The 15,989-nt window shown below is 41.9% G+C and overlaps 1 protein-coding gene across 1 annotated transcript in view; it reads left to right on the top strand.

The window, feature by feature from the left end:
- The window catches only part of MAP2K5 (mitogen-activated protein kinase kinase 5), a 256,439-nt gene that overhangs the window by 142,864 nt on the left and 97,586 nt on the right, over window positions 1-15,989 (top strand). Inside the window, exon 16 of the mRNA XM_044231754.1 lies at window positions 6,239-6,310. Within this exon, the coding sequence (XP_044087689.1) occupies window positions 6,239-6,310 (72 nt within the window). The remainder of the gene's footprint in view (window positions 1-6,238; window positions 6,311-15,989) is intronic.

Here is a 15,989-nt window from a genome sequence, read left to right as displayed (position 1 = left end):
AATCTTACCCAAATACTTGTGCTTTGTGATCAGAAGGTCCATCAAGAGGCACCTGGGTAGTCCAGTCAGTGAAGTATCTGACTCTTGATTTCAGCCCAGGTCATGATCTCAGGGTCGTGAGATGGAGCCCTGCATTCGGCTCCATGCTCAGCATGGAGTCTGCTTGGGATCCTCTCCTTCTGCCCCTCTCCCTGCTCATGCACTCTCTCTTTCTCAAACAAATAAATGAAATCTTTAAAAAAGGAAGTGCATCAAAGCAACTGTTTTTATCTCCTGAACATTTTTCCCACCTGGGCTGTTCTTGTCCTGGGAAATTACCTTTACCCAGAATGAAGCTATACAGATGACATAATACAGCGACATTGGCCATGTTCATGCAGTGATGGTCATGGCAATGGTGGTGATCAAAAAGAAGTTGGCATTTACTGATCATTCCCATGTGCAGGTACTAAATCAAGGACATCAAATGGATTCACTTAATCTTCACACAACCCTATGAAGTATACGTATTATTATTGTCTTCATTTTATAGATAAGGAAACCGGAGGTGAAGTAAATTCATCCCAGGGTCTCAGAGCTGACCAAGTAGTGAGAGTCAAGATTTAATTAGGACACCACCTTCTAGTTTCTGGTAACAGCAGGTTTGGCTATTTGGACCAACTCTTCCATTGAAAAATGCTAGGTAGGGGGCGCCTGAGTGGCTCAGTGGGTTAAGCCTCTGCTTTCAGCTCAGGTCATGATCTCCAGTCCTGGGATTGAGCTCTGCAGTCAGGCTCTGCTCAGCAGGGAACCTGCTTCCCGCACTCTCTCTCTGCCTGCCTCTCTGCCTACTTGTGATCTCTCTCTTTCTCTCTCTCTGTGTCAAATAAAAAAAAAGAAAGATAAAAGAGAAATCCTAGGTAAACTACTTTAAAAATCATCTCAAATGCACTGAAGAGCTAAAACGAGAACGGCAATTCTCCCAGGACAATTTTCAGATGGAGTCCTGCAACAGAGGGGAAAGCAGAATGTTGGAGCACCAAACCTACTTCTTCCTGAGGGCCGTGAATGGTCTGGGGTCCTCCTAAAGCAGAGGGTCTCACAGGAGGAGGAGATCCCTATGGATCACAGAGGAGATTTTTCTCATCATGTGGGAGATCCAAAGGGCTCACCCTCGGTATGTGAGTGAACCAGAGCCAAAGCTGTGGCTGCTCCTCCTCCCTCAGTCCCAGGGAACAAAAAAGAAGGCCTCTCAGAGCCACGCAAAGAAGCAGGGGAAGAGGAAAAGGGGGAAAGTTGCAGTCATAGACAAACTCTGACACAGATTCACCCCGAGTATTTATATTCATGGCATGAGTTGGAAAAGGAGCTTCATGCTAAGAACCTGGTGGGCACACTACCTTACAGCTCAGAGAATCTCTCCAGAATGTTTTCAAGTGCAAAAACTGCAAGTAATCAACAGACAGGCACACAAGGAAACAAGGCAACATGAAGAACCAGCTGATACACGCACTCTTCACATCACAGATTTTAAAAGTGACATAGTAGATTGAGAACATCTCAAACAAAACTACTAGACTAAGATGTAAAAACTCACTACTTGGTAGCATATTGGCCATAGCAGAAGAAAGAATTCATGGTGTGGAAGATGGAGTTAGAGCATTCTGACCTCAGAACTCTGGGCTAACAGTATGTCCTGCTACCCACAGGGATCTGGCCAACTTAAAAAAAAAAAGAAGAGGAAGAATTCTTTCTTGTTTGTGATATATATTTTGATTGCTTACTAACCTAAAATATTTGTACATACTTTGTTGATTTTGTGAGTAGTGTAACCCTGAGCAGAAATTGTTTATCAGAAGAGATAAGGGATGCCCCTTGGTATCTTCCTGCTTTTGACCAGTGAATCCTGTTGTACATAGAGAGAATTCTGGAGTGAGTCAGCTAACCATGGGTCCTGGGTAAATAACAAGCCACAGAGGGTGGCAGGAAGGAGTGCCGTGTTACCCTTCCAGATCCTCTATAAACTCTGCTTTTCATACCACCACCACTCCCTACTGTTCTCAGGAAGAACAGACCAGAATCTTCCCCCGCTCCCCACCACGCTTAAACCTCAGTATGGAAGTTCTGGGGACAGGAATCCTGTTTTTCCTGTAATTTAGCTTCCCACACTGGTGACAGCTGCCATGTCAGAAAGTAACACAGCTTTTGATTTTTAACTGCAAAATGTCTGTCACAGATCTTCCATCAGTGGTGTGGTACCTGATGGTTGGTGTTGTGTTGTGTTTTGTTTTGTTTTGTTTGACACAGGAGAGGACAGGGCAGGCCACCTTGGCTTCAAGTGTGAGAACAGATTTGAATTGTGCAGCCTCAGGCCATCAAGTCCTGGCTCCCTAAATTCAGAGTGAATTGGGGCTCATCTTGTGGCTGTGTCTGTTTCAGGGACCTGGGCGCATTTCCCAGTCTTTATCTGCTGTACCAGTTCTTCAGGTAGACCCAGAGAGCTGGCTACCTACTTTCACTGACCATTCATGCTTGAGCACAGCATCACAACAGTGATCTCATTTTGTGAGTTTAGTGCAAGGATGATTTCTCCAGTGAGAGGCTGTCAGAATCTCATCCTTAAGGAGCCTCTTACTTGCCACCTGTGACCATTACCACTGATTTTTTTCTTTTTAAATTTAATTCAGTTTTTTCATGCTTTATGCTTTGTGTATTTTTTTAAAGAGTGATTTATTTTATTTGAGAGAGAGAACGTGCATGAGCTGGCAGGGGGAAGGCGGGCAGAGGGAGAGAGAGAGTCTTAGGCTCCACACCCAACATGGAACCGGACAGGGGGTTCAGTCTCCCAACCCTGAGATCATGACCTGAGCCAAAAACCAAGAGTCGGATGCTCAACTAACTGAGCCACCCAGACGCCCCAGTTTTTTCATGCTCTATTTTCAGCTTCCAGTTTGCATTTGTTTGGATAGTTCAGTGGGCACATGTTATGAATGTATTTAATCTTATTGTTGATCTTGCCAAAGTATTTTTGTATCTGGACTCCCCTTGCCTTTGTTTGCTTGTTCTCTTCTCTGTGTGAGTGCTATAGAGTGATAACTGTCAGTGAGGGAAATGAAGGACAGGAGAGAGTAAGAACAGGAGGAACAGGGAGGAAGCCACCATTTGGTTATTTTTTCAAGAATTCTGGAGGATTTTAGGATATTCTTGTTTGCTAGATATTCTTGATGGGCATGAATAGCAATAATATTGGGGAAGTTATATTAGTAGAACACTCCAGGGGACTTAATAATTGGTACATGCTTTAAACCAAATGTGCAGTAAACACGTATAACATCCCTTCAAGGCAGCATACCATGACTGCTCCCCGGCTGTGTGCCCGCCGTGGTACTAGGTATGAGATGAGTAAGACACTTCCTTGGCCTCTTAGGAGAAACAGGCTAGTAATCGGGTGGTTACAACACAATGCAGTATATTAATATTAAAGACACAAATGACATCTTCATGAAGGACAGAGGCAAGAATTTGTTAATTCTTCCTGAGAAATAGAGGGACATTTCACCAAAAAACAGGTGACCCATGAGTAGGGCCTTTGTAAAAGAAATGTTCACTAAGCAGAGAGGAGGAAGACAGGTCTTTGCCTCTGCAGGGAATGTGGAAATGTTTAGTAACTGAGGCTGAGTATACCAAAAAATCAGCTGGAAAAATTATTTTTTATTTTTAAAATGTTTTCAAGTTTTTTTTTTTAAGATTTTATTTCTTTGTCAGAAAGGGGGGGGGAGCACAAGCAGGGAGAGTGGCAGGCAGAGGGAGCAGAGGGAGAAGCAGGCACTCTACCGATCAAGGAGCCTGATGTGGGACTCGATCCCAGGACCCTGGGATCATGACCTGAGCTGAAAGCAAACACTTAACCCACTGAGCCACCCAAGCATTCTGAGGAATTATTTTTTAAAATGAATACTGAAGGGGGTGCCTGGGTGGCTCAGTCAGTTAAGCATCTACCTTCAGCTCAGCTCATGATCTCAGGGTCCTGGGCTCAAGTCCTGCATCTTCTCCCTCTTCTTCTGCCCCCTCCCCCTGCTTGTTCTGTCTCACTCTCTGTCAAATAAATAAATAAAATCTTTTTTTTTTTTAAATGAACCCCAGGCTGTATTTCGAGAAATACTGACCACATCGAGATAGTGTGTGGCTCTTCTGACTTCTGGTTCTGAGGGCAGTTTGGCACACTAGAAAGAGCCCTCATTTTGCAGTCAAATATACCTGGGTTTGAATCCTGGCTGTGTTCCTAAATGAATATGCCTACTACTGACCCACAGCTCTGGACTTCAGCAAATCACTTAATCTTATGAAGCCTCAGTTTCTACATCTATAAAATAAAGGCAGTAATATCTAACTTTGCAAGATTGTCCAAAGATGTTGAGGATGCAAAGTATCTAGTCCAGTGTTTGATCATTACATGATAGCTAATACTATCTTTATATAGTGGGTGCAAACTAGACCTCTCTATGCCTCCTTTTCCTTATCTGTTAGAAGGGGATAGTAATAGTACCAGTCTAATATGGGTGTTTATGATTCTGTAATGATACATGCATGAACAGCACTTAATGCCAAGCATATGGAAGTTCTTTAGTAAATGCACACGGTAGTCTTGTTGTTGTTGTTGGTGGTGGTGGTGGTGGTATTCCTGTAACTAATCAGCTGCTTTCATCCTAGCACCTATTGAACTAGCTGGGGTTGGATAATGGGTTCATTCATGTATGAACTAGAGCTTCAGAAATGATGGGGTAGGGGATTTGAACTTAAAAGTAAAAGTACTGAGGAATTGGAATGACCGTGTCTCTTGGCAGCTGAGAGAGATGGTCAGATGACATTTGGCCCAGGGGAAGAATTGTTATTGGTGGGAAAGGGATTTTATAAATTAAAGAAATAAATAAAGGGAGGGAAATAAGACGATCCATCCTGCTACCCCAGGACAGGGCTTTATGTAATTTTATGGCAAGTGGTCCCAGGAGAAGGCAATAAGTATATTGAGGTAGCCTGATAGGTGTGGGCAGAAAGTAGGTCACAAATTCTGGGTCCCAGCTAAGCCAACACCCTGAGATGTAGGACTCTGCCAATGACCTGAGAGCACCGGGCTCACATCTTCCACTCCCCTGGTGTATCCTCTGCTGCTGAGTGGTGGATACCTCCTTCCTCCATGTGCAGTGGACCAGACTGATCCTGGCCCCAAATACTCTTCAGGACTCCCAAGAAAGCTCCCAAAGGCTGATGCCAGTGGTTGCTGCCAGGAACTCCATGGGTGGACACATGAACAGAATGGTGCCCTGAGGGCCAGGAGGCATGGGTTACGATCCCAAGCCTCCCATGTCCAGCTTCGTATCCTTCAACGACTATTGCACCTCCATGAGACTTTGGATTCTTTTATTCGTGTGCTCCTGTGTTCATTCAAAAGATTGCTTTGAAGTACGATACTGAATGCTAGATCCTGGAGGGATGGAGACACCAGGCTGCACCCACTTCACTATGGAACTATTCCTATTGAAGTATTGAGTGTGCCTGTGGTGGCTTTCTAGACCGCATATTAGCACATGTCTTGCATGGAGGACCATTTGTCCCAGATGGACCTTTCATACTGTTCCTTGGTTTATATCAAAAGAAACCCTGATAAATGGAATAAAATGTTGAACCATAGGTGAATCTGGGCAAAGGAAATCGCGATTTATTTTTTCTTTTTAGCTTTCCTATAAGTTTGAAACTATTTCCAAATGAAAAGTTAAAAATTAAAAATAATAGAATCCCTAGTTATCCAGACCCATCTCTCAAAAGTGCATGTAAGTGATAACATTATATAATGTTGTGTAGTTTGTCACTTCACAGCTGAGACCACTGAATCTGGAGGGATTGGACCTGGATCCAAGTGTCCACTCATTTCCCAGCTGAGGACTTGGCTGATCTGAGCCTCCATTTTCACCAATCCAAACCTCTATTTTCTTTGTCTGTAAAATAGAGGTAATAAAGTTATCCTCACAGGGACTTTGTAAGGATTCAGTGAGATGATTATCTATCCATATTACCTCTATTGTTTCTGTATGTTATCTGTGTAATACACCTACACTGACACACACACACACATGCACATACACGAAATTGTTTTGTGCTTCATAAGGTACCACAAAATGTTGGTGGCTCCCTGTCTTAGTGATTTCGTGTTAGTGTTTCCTGGAGTAGCTCTATCAACTTACCAGCTTCTGTTTTCTTACAGCCTGAAAGAATTTCAGGGGAGCAGTATGGAATCCATTCCGATGTCTGGAGTTTGGGGATCTCTTTTATGGAGGTATGTTGTTTGCAAATAGCTGCTTCTGTGTATATCAGGAATAATATAGTATCAGGAAGAATGAAGATTTTGAAAAAATAAATAAATAAATAACCCTCCAATGTGTTATGTGTATGTGTACACCAAGTTTAACTCTAAAGTCCTTTTGATATCCTTGAATGGCTTGTGAACAGACTATTCTGAGGTGCTGTTTCTTACACATCACCTGTATAAAACTTTCTTAGAGAGCTTCTTTAAAATACAGGTTCCCAGAGTCCCTCTATGACTAAATCCCAGAGAAGATCTGTGTAATGGTGACCTTGGTAGAATGCATATATGACTCCCAGAGGTGATTAAAGAGTACGGCCCTACTCATTTGGATGTATAAGTTCTATATGTTTAGAAAGAAAAAAACACCTTTCTCCAATATAGTCATTTCATGTGTTGGGGAACGGGGCATGATATGACCTGGACGAGGATGAAGAGTATGTATTCAGCACAGTTTTAGTGTCTTGACTTTATATAGCTATACTTAGAATGGACTTCATCTTAGTGTACTACGTGTAACCCCACAAGAACTCTGTGCTAAGGTTTCTTGACAATGACTCTTGATCTGTAAGGAAACGTATATAGTTTCCATTAGAAGGACGTCTGGCTGAATTATACTAGTATAGAATCTGACACTCACCAGTACTTCAAGAATTGTTTCTCACATACATTGACTCAGAGGAAGGAGGGCTTTTTAAAAAGTAGAAAGGATTCCTTAAATAAGATCACGAGTAGAGTTGCAGTCATGATTTTATCACCTTTTTGGGGGTTAAGTACTTTCTCTGGGACTTTTGTAATGCATGAATGCAATTGAATTTATAAGGAAGTATCTTTAAACTCAATTCACCTGTACTATAGAAAGCAAAAATAAAATAGTCAGTGTTTGTTAAACCATATTCTTCTGCTTCCTCACAGAAGAGAATCTAAGAGGAAATATAATAATGTATGCATTAGCTGAGAGGTTAGCAATAAGCTTCAGACAGAAGCTCAGAACACAGTTTACCAGCAGAGTCCTGAAGGGCGTGGTCAGGTTAACTTGTTTCAGAGGAAACTAGCACTTTTGATTTGTAGAGCTCAGGCCTTTGCTGTTATGTAAATTCCCTTTGCATATTTAAATCATTGTCATTGAATGCATTTAATAAATGACCAGATGGAATGTAGAACATTTGAGAAGTATGTGGTATAGAGATAAGAGTCCCAGATTGGGAATGAAAGACAGAGAGAGCAGTTTCACCTTCACTGCTGGTTTTTCCTTTTCTTTTCTTTTCTTTTTTTTTTTTAATTAACATATAAGGTATTATTAGCCCCAGGGGTACAGGTCTGTGAATGGTCAGGCTTATACACTTCACAGCATTCACCATAGCACCTACCCTCCCAATGTCCATAACCTAACCACCCTCTCCATACCCCCCTCCCCCAGGCAACCTTTAGTTTGTTTTGTGAAATTAAGAATCTCTTATGGTTTGTCTCCCTACCAATCCTATCTTGTTTCATTTTTTTCCTTTCCTACCCCCCAAACCGCCCACTTTGCCTCTCAAATTCCTCATATCAGGGATATCGTATGATAATTGTCTTTCTCTGATTGACTTACTTCGCTCAGCCTAATACCCCCTAGTTCCATCCACGTCATTGCAAGTGGCAAGATTTCATTTCTTTTGATGGCTGCATAGTATTCCATTGTGTATATATATACCACATCTTCTTTATCCATTCATCTGCTGATGGACATCTAGGTTCTTTCCATAGTTTGGCTATTGTGGACATTGCTGCTGTAAATGTTTGGGTACACATGTCCCTTCAGATCACTACATTTGTATCTTTAGGGTAAATACCTAGTAGTGCGATTGCTGGGTTATAGGGTAGCTCTATTTTCAACTTTTTGAGGAACCTCCATGCTGTTTCCAGAGTGATTGTATCAGCTTGCATTCCCACCAACAGTGTAGGAGGGTTCCCCCTTCTTGCTGCTGGTTTTCTAGGTGTCCTGTGCAAGCCGCTGTCCCTCACTGGGCCTCATTTCTTCCTCTGTAAGATAATGATGTCTAAGCCCCTTTCCAGACTAATATTCTATGACTCTGAACAGTCTATTATCTTTCTTTAACTTTCTGCATCAATTCCAGAGCTGAGCGACTTGGACAATGATAGACCCTAGCGTGACATAACGTGAGGCACAGAGCAGGACCACGAGAGAGCATAACTAACAGATTTAAGATTTAGAACACATATAAAGATCCATTGTTCTTTCCTTCCGTACTCATTTTGAGCTCCTGTGATGCCTGTTGGATGGACAATGGGAATATGGTGACGAAAGGACACTCCAGTCTTGACTCCCATGAAGTAGGGCATGAGGAGGACAGAAAGCAGAAGGATAACTAAACATATAACCTATCAGGTGGAGGCAAGTCTTATGGAGAACAAATAAAGCAGAGTGATCCTTTCTGATAAAGTAACCTTTGAGCAGAAACTTGGATGATACAAAAGGAGAGAGCCATAAGGCAACAGCAAAAAAACAGAGGCACTAAGCTGGAGTGTGTTTGGCACATTTAAAGAAAGCAGAGAGACCAAGATGAGTATAGTGGAGTTAGTAAGGGAAAAAAATGGGAAAAAATACATTCAGAGAGATAGCCAGAGATTAGTTCATATACTGTCTTATAGGACATGATAAGGACTTTGGATTTTACTCTGAGGGGAAGTGATTGAATTATATTTTCAAAAGATCATTGAGTACTCTCTAGAGCACGGATTATAGAAGGGCAAGCATGGAAACAAGATCAGTTAAGGTAGGTAGGCGGTAAGTAGATTGGTAGATTTCCAGTACGTAGAACATACTTACATTTGCATACTGCAAGACATGTCTGCCAGTATTTCGGTAAATGCTAGGGATGCAAAGATTTAAAAAGACACTGTTTAGAGTGTAAAGAGGAAGTTTGCCTTTGGTGTATTTGGAGTTTTGTCGATCATGTTCTTTTATCCCGGAGGGAGGTAAACAATTGAATGGTCTCCAGAAGACTGAAGAAAATGGTCTTGTTGAATTTGTAAGATTGAGGAGGGTTAAGGTATAGAGAGCTGTGTGTGAAATTGTCACAGTTAGTCTGGGACACCTATGTGCCAAAAGAAATGTATTGGCTCCTGGGGTGAAGAGGAGAGCACATGAGGACAGATGGTTGGAAGTGAGGGCCAGGAAGGATTAGGTGTTTTAATGCTCCCTGTGTTTTCAGACGGTTGGTGAGGAGTCCAGATTCTGACAGGAGGAGGAGGTAATGTCGGTACAGGGTGTAAGGTGCGGTCTGATTATGATCATCGAGAGGGGTTGGTTGTTGCATGATGTTCAACTAAGTGCTTTCAGGGGGAACTGGGTGTTTGCAGCCCTTGTCTGCTAGGAGCCATGACCCACCAGACAAGCAAGTGACGGCATAGGGCCAAACGCAAGGGGTGAACCAGTAAGCCACTAGAGAACAGTGTAAGGCCCCGGGCGTGTGCTTTATACCAAATTCATTTAGGCACAAAGTGACACAAAATAAGTGATAGGGAAGGGAACCCAGAGGTTTTGAGTCCCCAGATGAAAAAAATGGGAGTAATTCAGTGATGAAGAGAACACCAAGGTGCTTTTTCCCTAGGGGTGGATGTAACGAGACTATTACCTGCAGAGTGTGGGGAAGTTAGTCCACAAAGAGCACTTTGTTTTCACCTAGGTCTGCTTGGGATAAAGGTGGCAAATCCTGTTTAAAATCACAATAGAGAGAAGAGTAAATCTCAATAGCATTTTAAAATTCTGAATAACAAATTGTATTTTGAAACATAGTCAACATCATCAAAGAATTGCTTCTCTTCTGTTTATCCTCACTTTTAAAAAAAAACAAGACTCCCTTGTTAGGTGTGTGCCCTGAAGAGTAAAAACTTTACTTCATTCAGTGAATACTGTTAAAGCACTTATGCCAGGCCTTGGAGAGTGGAGGCACACAGAGCTTTTGATAAAGAAGAGAGACCCCCTAAAGCCAAAGCAGACGTGTGCCAGTATCTTCAGTAAAGCTGTTTCCAGAGGACCCTGAGCCCCGGGGAGAGGCGGGGTTTCTTAAAGGAGTGGACAGTTGAGCTGGGTTGGTCTTGAAGAGAGTTTGCCACTGGGAGGAAGAAGGAAAAGAGGGAAGAGCCCCTCCTCATCGCCTAGCACATTCTAAGGTGGATCTCTGTGAACCTTTCAGAACAGATCTCTTGTCAGAGCTTCAGGGTCTGCCCTGGGCCATTTCACTACCTGTGAAGGTACCTTCCTCAGGGTGTTTTGAGGGTACTGGTGGTAAAGAAGCAAATGGGATGAAAATACAGGAAACTGAGCAAAGGAATCTTTCTGAAATTACACAAGAACCAGAGACAAAATGGGAACGAGAGTTTTCCATCCCTTATACCTCTGCTAGCATCCCTGCCCCCTGCAAATCCCATAAACTCTCAGCCCTTCCCTGAGGTTTGGTGAGACAGGAATCAGAAGTGGCCTTCATTATTTTAAACTCCTTAAATAGCGAGGTTCACCTTTGCTTGCCTTCTCCGTACCGCTCTCCCCTCGTTAATGTGCTGTCACAGTCCCTGTGGGGGTCATAACAAGGCCTCTCGAACACTCGTTCATAAAAGATGATGCTACATGCCACTAAAAATGTGCCATTGAAAAAGTCGCAGACAGGTACATTTGTGCCTTAAGCAAAGAATCTTTAATATCAGACTATCTTTCATCCAGGGTCAGAACTGCCCCGTCTCCTCTCTGTTCAGCATCCCTGGGGGATAAGATGGGTCTCTTCCAGGATTTTGTCAGCTGTATGTTGTATTTGGAGTTGGCAGAAGTCACATAAACGTGGAGATTACCCTTAAGAAGGGAAAAAAATGGGATTATTCAGCTTCACTAGAGCATGGCAGTTTTACTAGTTGAGAAGAATTTGGCTGCTCTCTATGTTTTTTGTTTATGGTTTTCAACTCAGATCTTTAAATTCTTTAAATGTGTTGTAGTTCTCCTCTTGTGGGTTAGTTAGGAAACCAAATAAAGGCATTGCAGTATGTGGGATTTGTGTGGGCTCACTTCGTAACGGGAAAAAAATCCATATAGAATCGCACTTCTTCCTTGAAGCTTCATGACAAAAATCACTGTGGAAATGCAAAAAAAAAAAAAAAAAAAAAAAATAGAGAAGAAGAAGAAGAAAAGAAAAAAAGTAAGACCCACTAACAAAGATACAAAATTCCTGAACTAAAACTAGGACAAAGCGGGAGGACTAATCCTGCTTCCAAGAATATTTGACTCTTCTAGAAAGCTCACGATGATTCCGTCAACTCAGTGGCTTTTAGGACACTTCACCCTGGCACTTGCCATTTGAAAATTCAGGGCTAAACTTTAAAAAATGAAAATTAGCACAAGTAAGAGATTTGTTTACCAAGTTTGATGATGTTATTTAATCCTTAGGGAAGAGGAGTAAATGAAACATTTTAGGGCACAATTTCTTGGTTTCACAGGCAGCTCTGTGTGTATCTCTCCTCCTACAGAATAGCTTGAGGAGAGAAGCCCCACTGTTGTTTTCACTAATTAGTTATTCATTCATATTCTTGCGTCATTTAAGTCACGACCTGTTTGTAAAAGCTGGCTTTTTCAAGTTGGCCCTTCTTGGGTCAGAAAAGGAAGACCGCATACACTGTCTTCCGGCCTTTCATTTGCAATACCCGGACCAATGCATGCACATTTAAAAAGGCACCAGGCCAGTCCTATAATGTTCTTATTGTCCCTGAGTATGCTCTACAAGCACATGTTCTGGTCTGTGATTCTATCTGGCGGGTTGTTATAAACCTTATTAAGGTTGGTGGTGAATAATCTTCTGACAGGTTTTTCTGCAGGAGTCAGACTGAAAGCCCATCTCTAACACATGCATTTTGCTCTTTTCACTTGGGTCCTCGCTCTTTCTGCCTTTGTTTGCCTCCTCTCTCTGCCAGTCTCTTGAGTCTGAGGCATAGAACAATCTGGCTCAATGTGCTTGGTTAATTGGAGTGTCATCTAGTCCTCTGAGACCCCTCTTCAGCGTGATCCCTGTTTTATTGAAGTGGTTTGAATGATGTGTTAAATGATGAAAGCGAGGTCCATGGCTTAGAAAAACGTCTCCAGATAGGTGAAGAACATGTTCAGAGAGCTACACAAGGTCATTGTCATCAAAGTAACACCATCTTCTGAAGATTTTCATGAGTTCTATTGTTTCAACAAAGAGAGTTTTTCTTATGAGTTTTAGAATCACCTTTACCAAGTTAAAAATAAACCCATGGAATACTATGCTGTTCACTACATAGAATATAATTTTTTTTCATCTTCCCAAGATACAGTTTAAATACCCATCCTTCCTGACACCTGCTCTGACCTCTTCAGCAAAAATAATACCTTCTTCTTCTGACCTTCATCTGCATCTTCCTTGTGGCATCTGCCTTTTCCACTTTGTGCTATAATAATTTATAGGCATTTCAGAGTTCCTTGGATCAACATTCAAATCTGGTACTCTCAAAACCTCTTAAACTCACTAGCACAATTCCACTGCCCCTAAGTGGGCACTCAAGAAATCTTTTTGGTTCAGTTTTTTTGTATTTTTGTAATAGTTTTAAAGCCACATCTGAGAATAAAGTTCAGAGTTTGAAGCTTGATGGAGCCTTTAACATAAGCACACATAAGTGTTTGCTGAATAGATCACAAATGTTTTGCATGTGGAGAAGGGTTTTTTCCTTTTGCCGGAGGGTAGACCTAGACTTAGATTCCACCTCTGTCAGTATAAACTGTAGGTCCTTGGATAAGTCACTGAGTCTCTGGGCTTCAGGGTCCTCATCTTTAGATGGAAGCTCTACTTCAGAGCTTCTGGACAGAGATCACAATGGAAAAACTTAAGCCATCAACCCCTCTCTTTACGAGGAATTACCTCTTGAAATATTTCTATTTGGTTCAAAAAGGCCACTAATTTGGTTAAAGCATGGAACACAGAACATGTCATACCTTCCACTTTCACTTCAGTCTCCACTAAATATAACCATAAAGGGATTTAAAAAAAAAAAAAAAAAAGTACTACCATGAAGACAAAGCAAAAGGGAAAGGGAGACTACTGCAACCAAATTTTGGGTGTGGGGAAACAGATGGGCAGTGGCAAACAACCTAGCAGCACTGAGAATGCTGAAATCCTAAGCTAGCTGTAAAGAAGGTAACAAGCACCCCAATTCCTGGAGAACACTGAAGAGACTCAGGAATTGGTGATACGAGTTATCTGGAACTAGACGTGAAGGTGGGACCAAATATAAGAGAATTAGTTGAAAGCCCATTTGAAAGCATGTAAGCCATTTGACCCACAGAGTCTTCTCATAACTCAGCCTGTGTGCACAGTCAACACTCCTCAGCTCAACACAGGAAGGTAGAGGTCTTTTGGGGGAAGAGTAAAATCAGTGATATCTGGCAAGGTAGAAGACTGTGTCTTGCTGAGGAATGGAGGCATTACATGGATGGTAAATGTTGAGACCTCTCAGCCTTCCTGTCACACCCTGTTCCTAGGATGCTGGCAGCCAAGATTACCTTTCGGGTGGAAGAGACTCTCTCTCTAAGGAAACAGGACCAAGAAGTCTTAAAGATCCAGACACTGGGGGGTTCATGTTACATCATGTTACGTCAGTCAACAGGTTTCACCAATGAGCAATGAGTGCCTTACTCTTTGTGAGGCATGTGAGGAAGGCCTTTAGGACAGAGACCTAAAATAACTGTCAGGAGGTGGGGTGGGGGGAGAAGCAGCTTGGAGGGCCTTGGAAACTATGCAATGAAGAAAAATTCCGATGAACTCCTGTAGTATTCTCAGAGGGGTGAGAGAAAATACTGCATTCAGGAAACAAGAACAGGCTGCTGTAACAAAGGAACTTTCAAAGAATAACAGAGAAATGAAAATTCAAGAACCAGGTGAGGAAGTCTAATGTGAAAAACAAGTTTTAAGAAGAAAGAGTAGAGGAAACAGAGGAGAAGAAACTACCAAAGAAAATGACTTTATAACAAGAGAAATATTTATATGTTGTTGGAGATTACCCTCCTCTTGAGTATTCCTACAGCAAAAAAAACCACAAAAAAACAAAAAACAAAACTTTTTTTCTAAATGACATGTCAGTGGTTTTGCCCAGAGAAGCAGTTTTTACTGGGGAATGGTACAATTTTTGAATTTTCTATAAACATGTACAGTAGAATTTTACCCAAGCATAGAAAGTGAAAGTAGTTGGGGGCACCTGGGTGGCACAGTCAGTTAAATGTCTGACTCTTGGTTTTGGCAGGTCGTGAGATCGAACCCCACACCCAACTCTGCTAGTGGGGAGTTTGCTTCAGACTCTCTCTCCTTCTGCAAGCGCCCTCTCTAAAATAAATAAATATTTTTTTTAAAAAAAGTAAAATTTGTTGGATAGAACCACCGTGTTTTATGGAAATGTTAAAACCTGTGAATATATCCCATTTGTAACACCCTGGCTTTATGTGTGTATATTTTTTACTGGATGCTGGATAAGACTCATTAGATACCAAGAAAATGAAATGTAATCTTCTCCATTTACAAGCAAACATGGAAAACTATGTGAAATGAAAACAAAAGTATTGAGAAAGTGGCATGGATCACTCAGCCCAATACCTTTGACAGAAGCTTCTGGAGAAGTTGGTGAAGAGTAGGTAATTTTCATTCTGTGATAAGATTTTCAGATTCAAGGGCTGCCATCCTAATTCTTGAACTCTTAAAATGCTCAGAGTTCGGATTAGCCAGATACGTTGGCACCGCTACTTGTAATTGGTGTGATTTTGGTAGTCATTTTGCTACTCCAAGTGTCACTTTCTTATCTGTGAAATGAAGATAACTTTAGAATTCATTCATTCCTCAAATATTTGTTGAGCACCTTTTATGTTCCACACACTTTGCGGAGTGCTGAGGATACACTGGTAAATAAAACAGGCGTGTTCCCTTGTTGAGCCTATAGCATGAAGGGGGCAGGCGAGAAATAGTAGTCTACTCCTTTTTTGAAAGCAGGAACTTTCAGTATCCTAGGCTCTTCTCTAAACACTTCCATTTAATAATAACCACCCCGTAAAGTGACTTTGACAGTAAGCTTCTGTTTGAAATAACATCCTCATCTATGTATTGGGTGGTTTTGCCAAGTGACGAGAATTATGGAGTATTATCCAGAACTGATTCCTGCCCCTAAATATATGTAAGAACCCAACCCTGCCCCCACCCCCTACATAAACCACGCGGAGACACAGCTGTCTCTAGTGGTCTCCAGCTGCGGCTTTGTTTGCTTTTCTAGCCCTTGGTGATTATGAACCTGGTCTGAGGGGTGACGGATGGCTCTGGATACCCTATGAGCAGCTGCTGTTAGCTTCTCTAGACCATAAAACTTAGCATTTGGTGTTCTCCACTCAAATACTGTTATTTTCTCCTCTCCCCTTTTTACAATTATCATCAAGAACATGAGTGGAGGTTGAGTCTTAATCATATGTTTGGTCTGCTGCTCCATCTAGTGAAACATCTTACCTGTTGATCAGAAGTTTCTTCTGAAATCCATCAGAAGGCAAAAGGATCAAAGCAAAGGGTCCAAACAACAAGGAAATTTCAGTGGCAGACTGTATAGGAGAGCGGGCAGGAGT

The sequence above is a fragment of the Neovison vison genome, chromosome 13 (genome assembly GCF_020171115.1).
Source record: "Neovison vison isolate M4711 chromosome 13, ASM_NN_V1, whole genome shotgun sequence".
Lineage (NCBI taxonomy): Eukaryota > Metazoa > Chordata > Mammalia > Carnivora > Mustelidae > Neogale > Neogale vison.
Note: the sequence above shows the minus strand (reverse complement) of the source record. Positions and strands in the feature narration are given on the sequence as shown.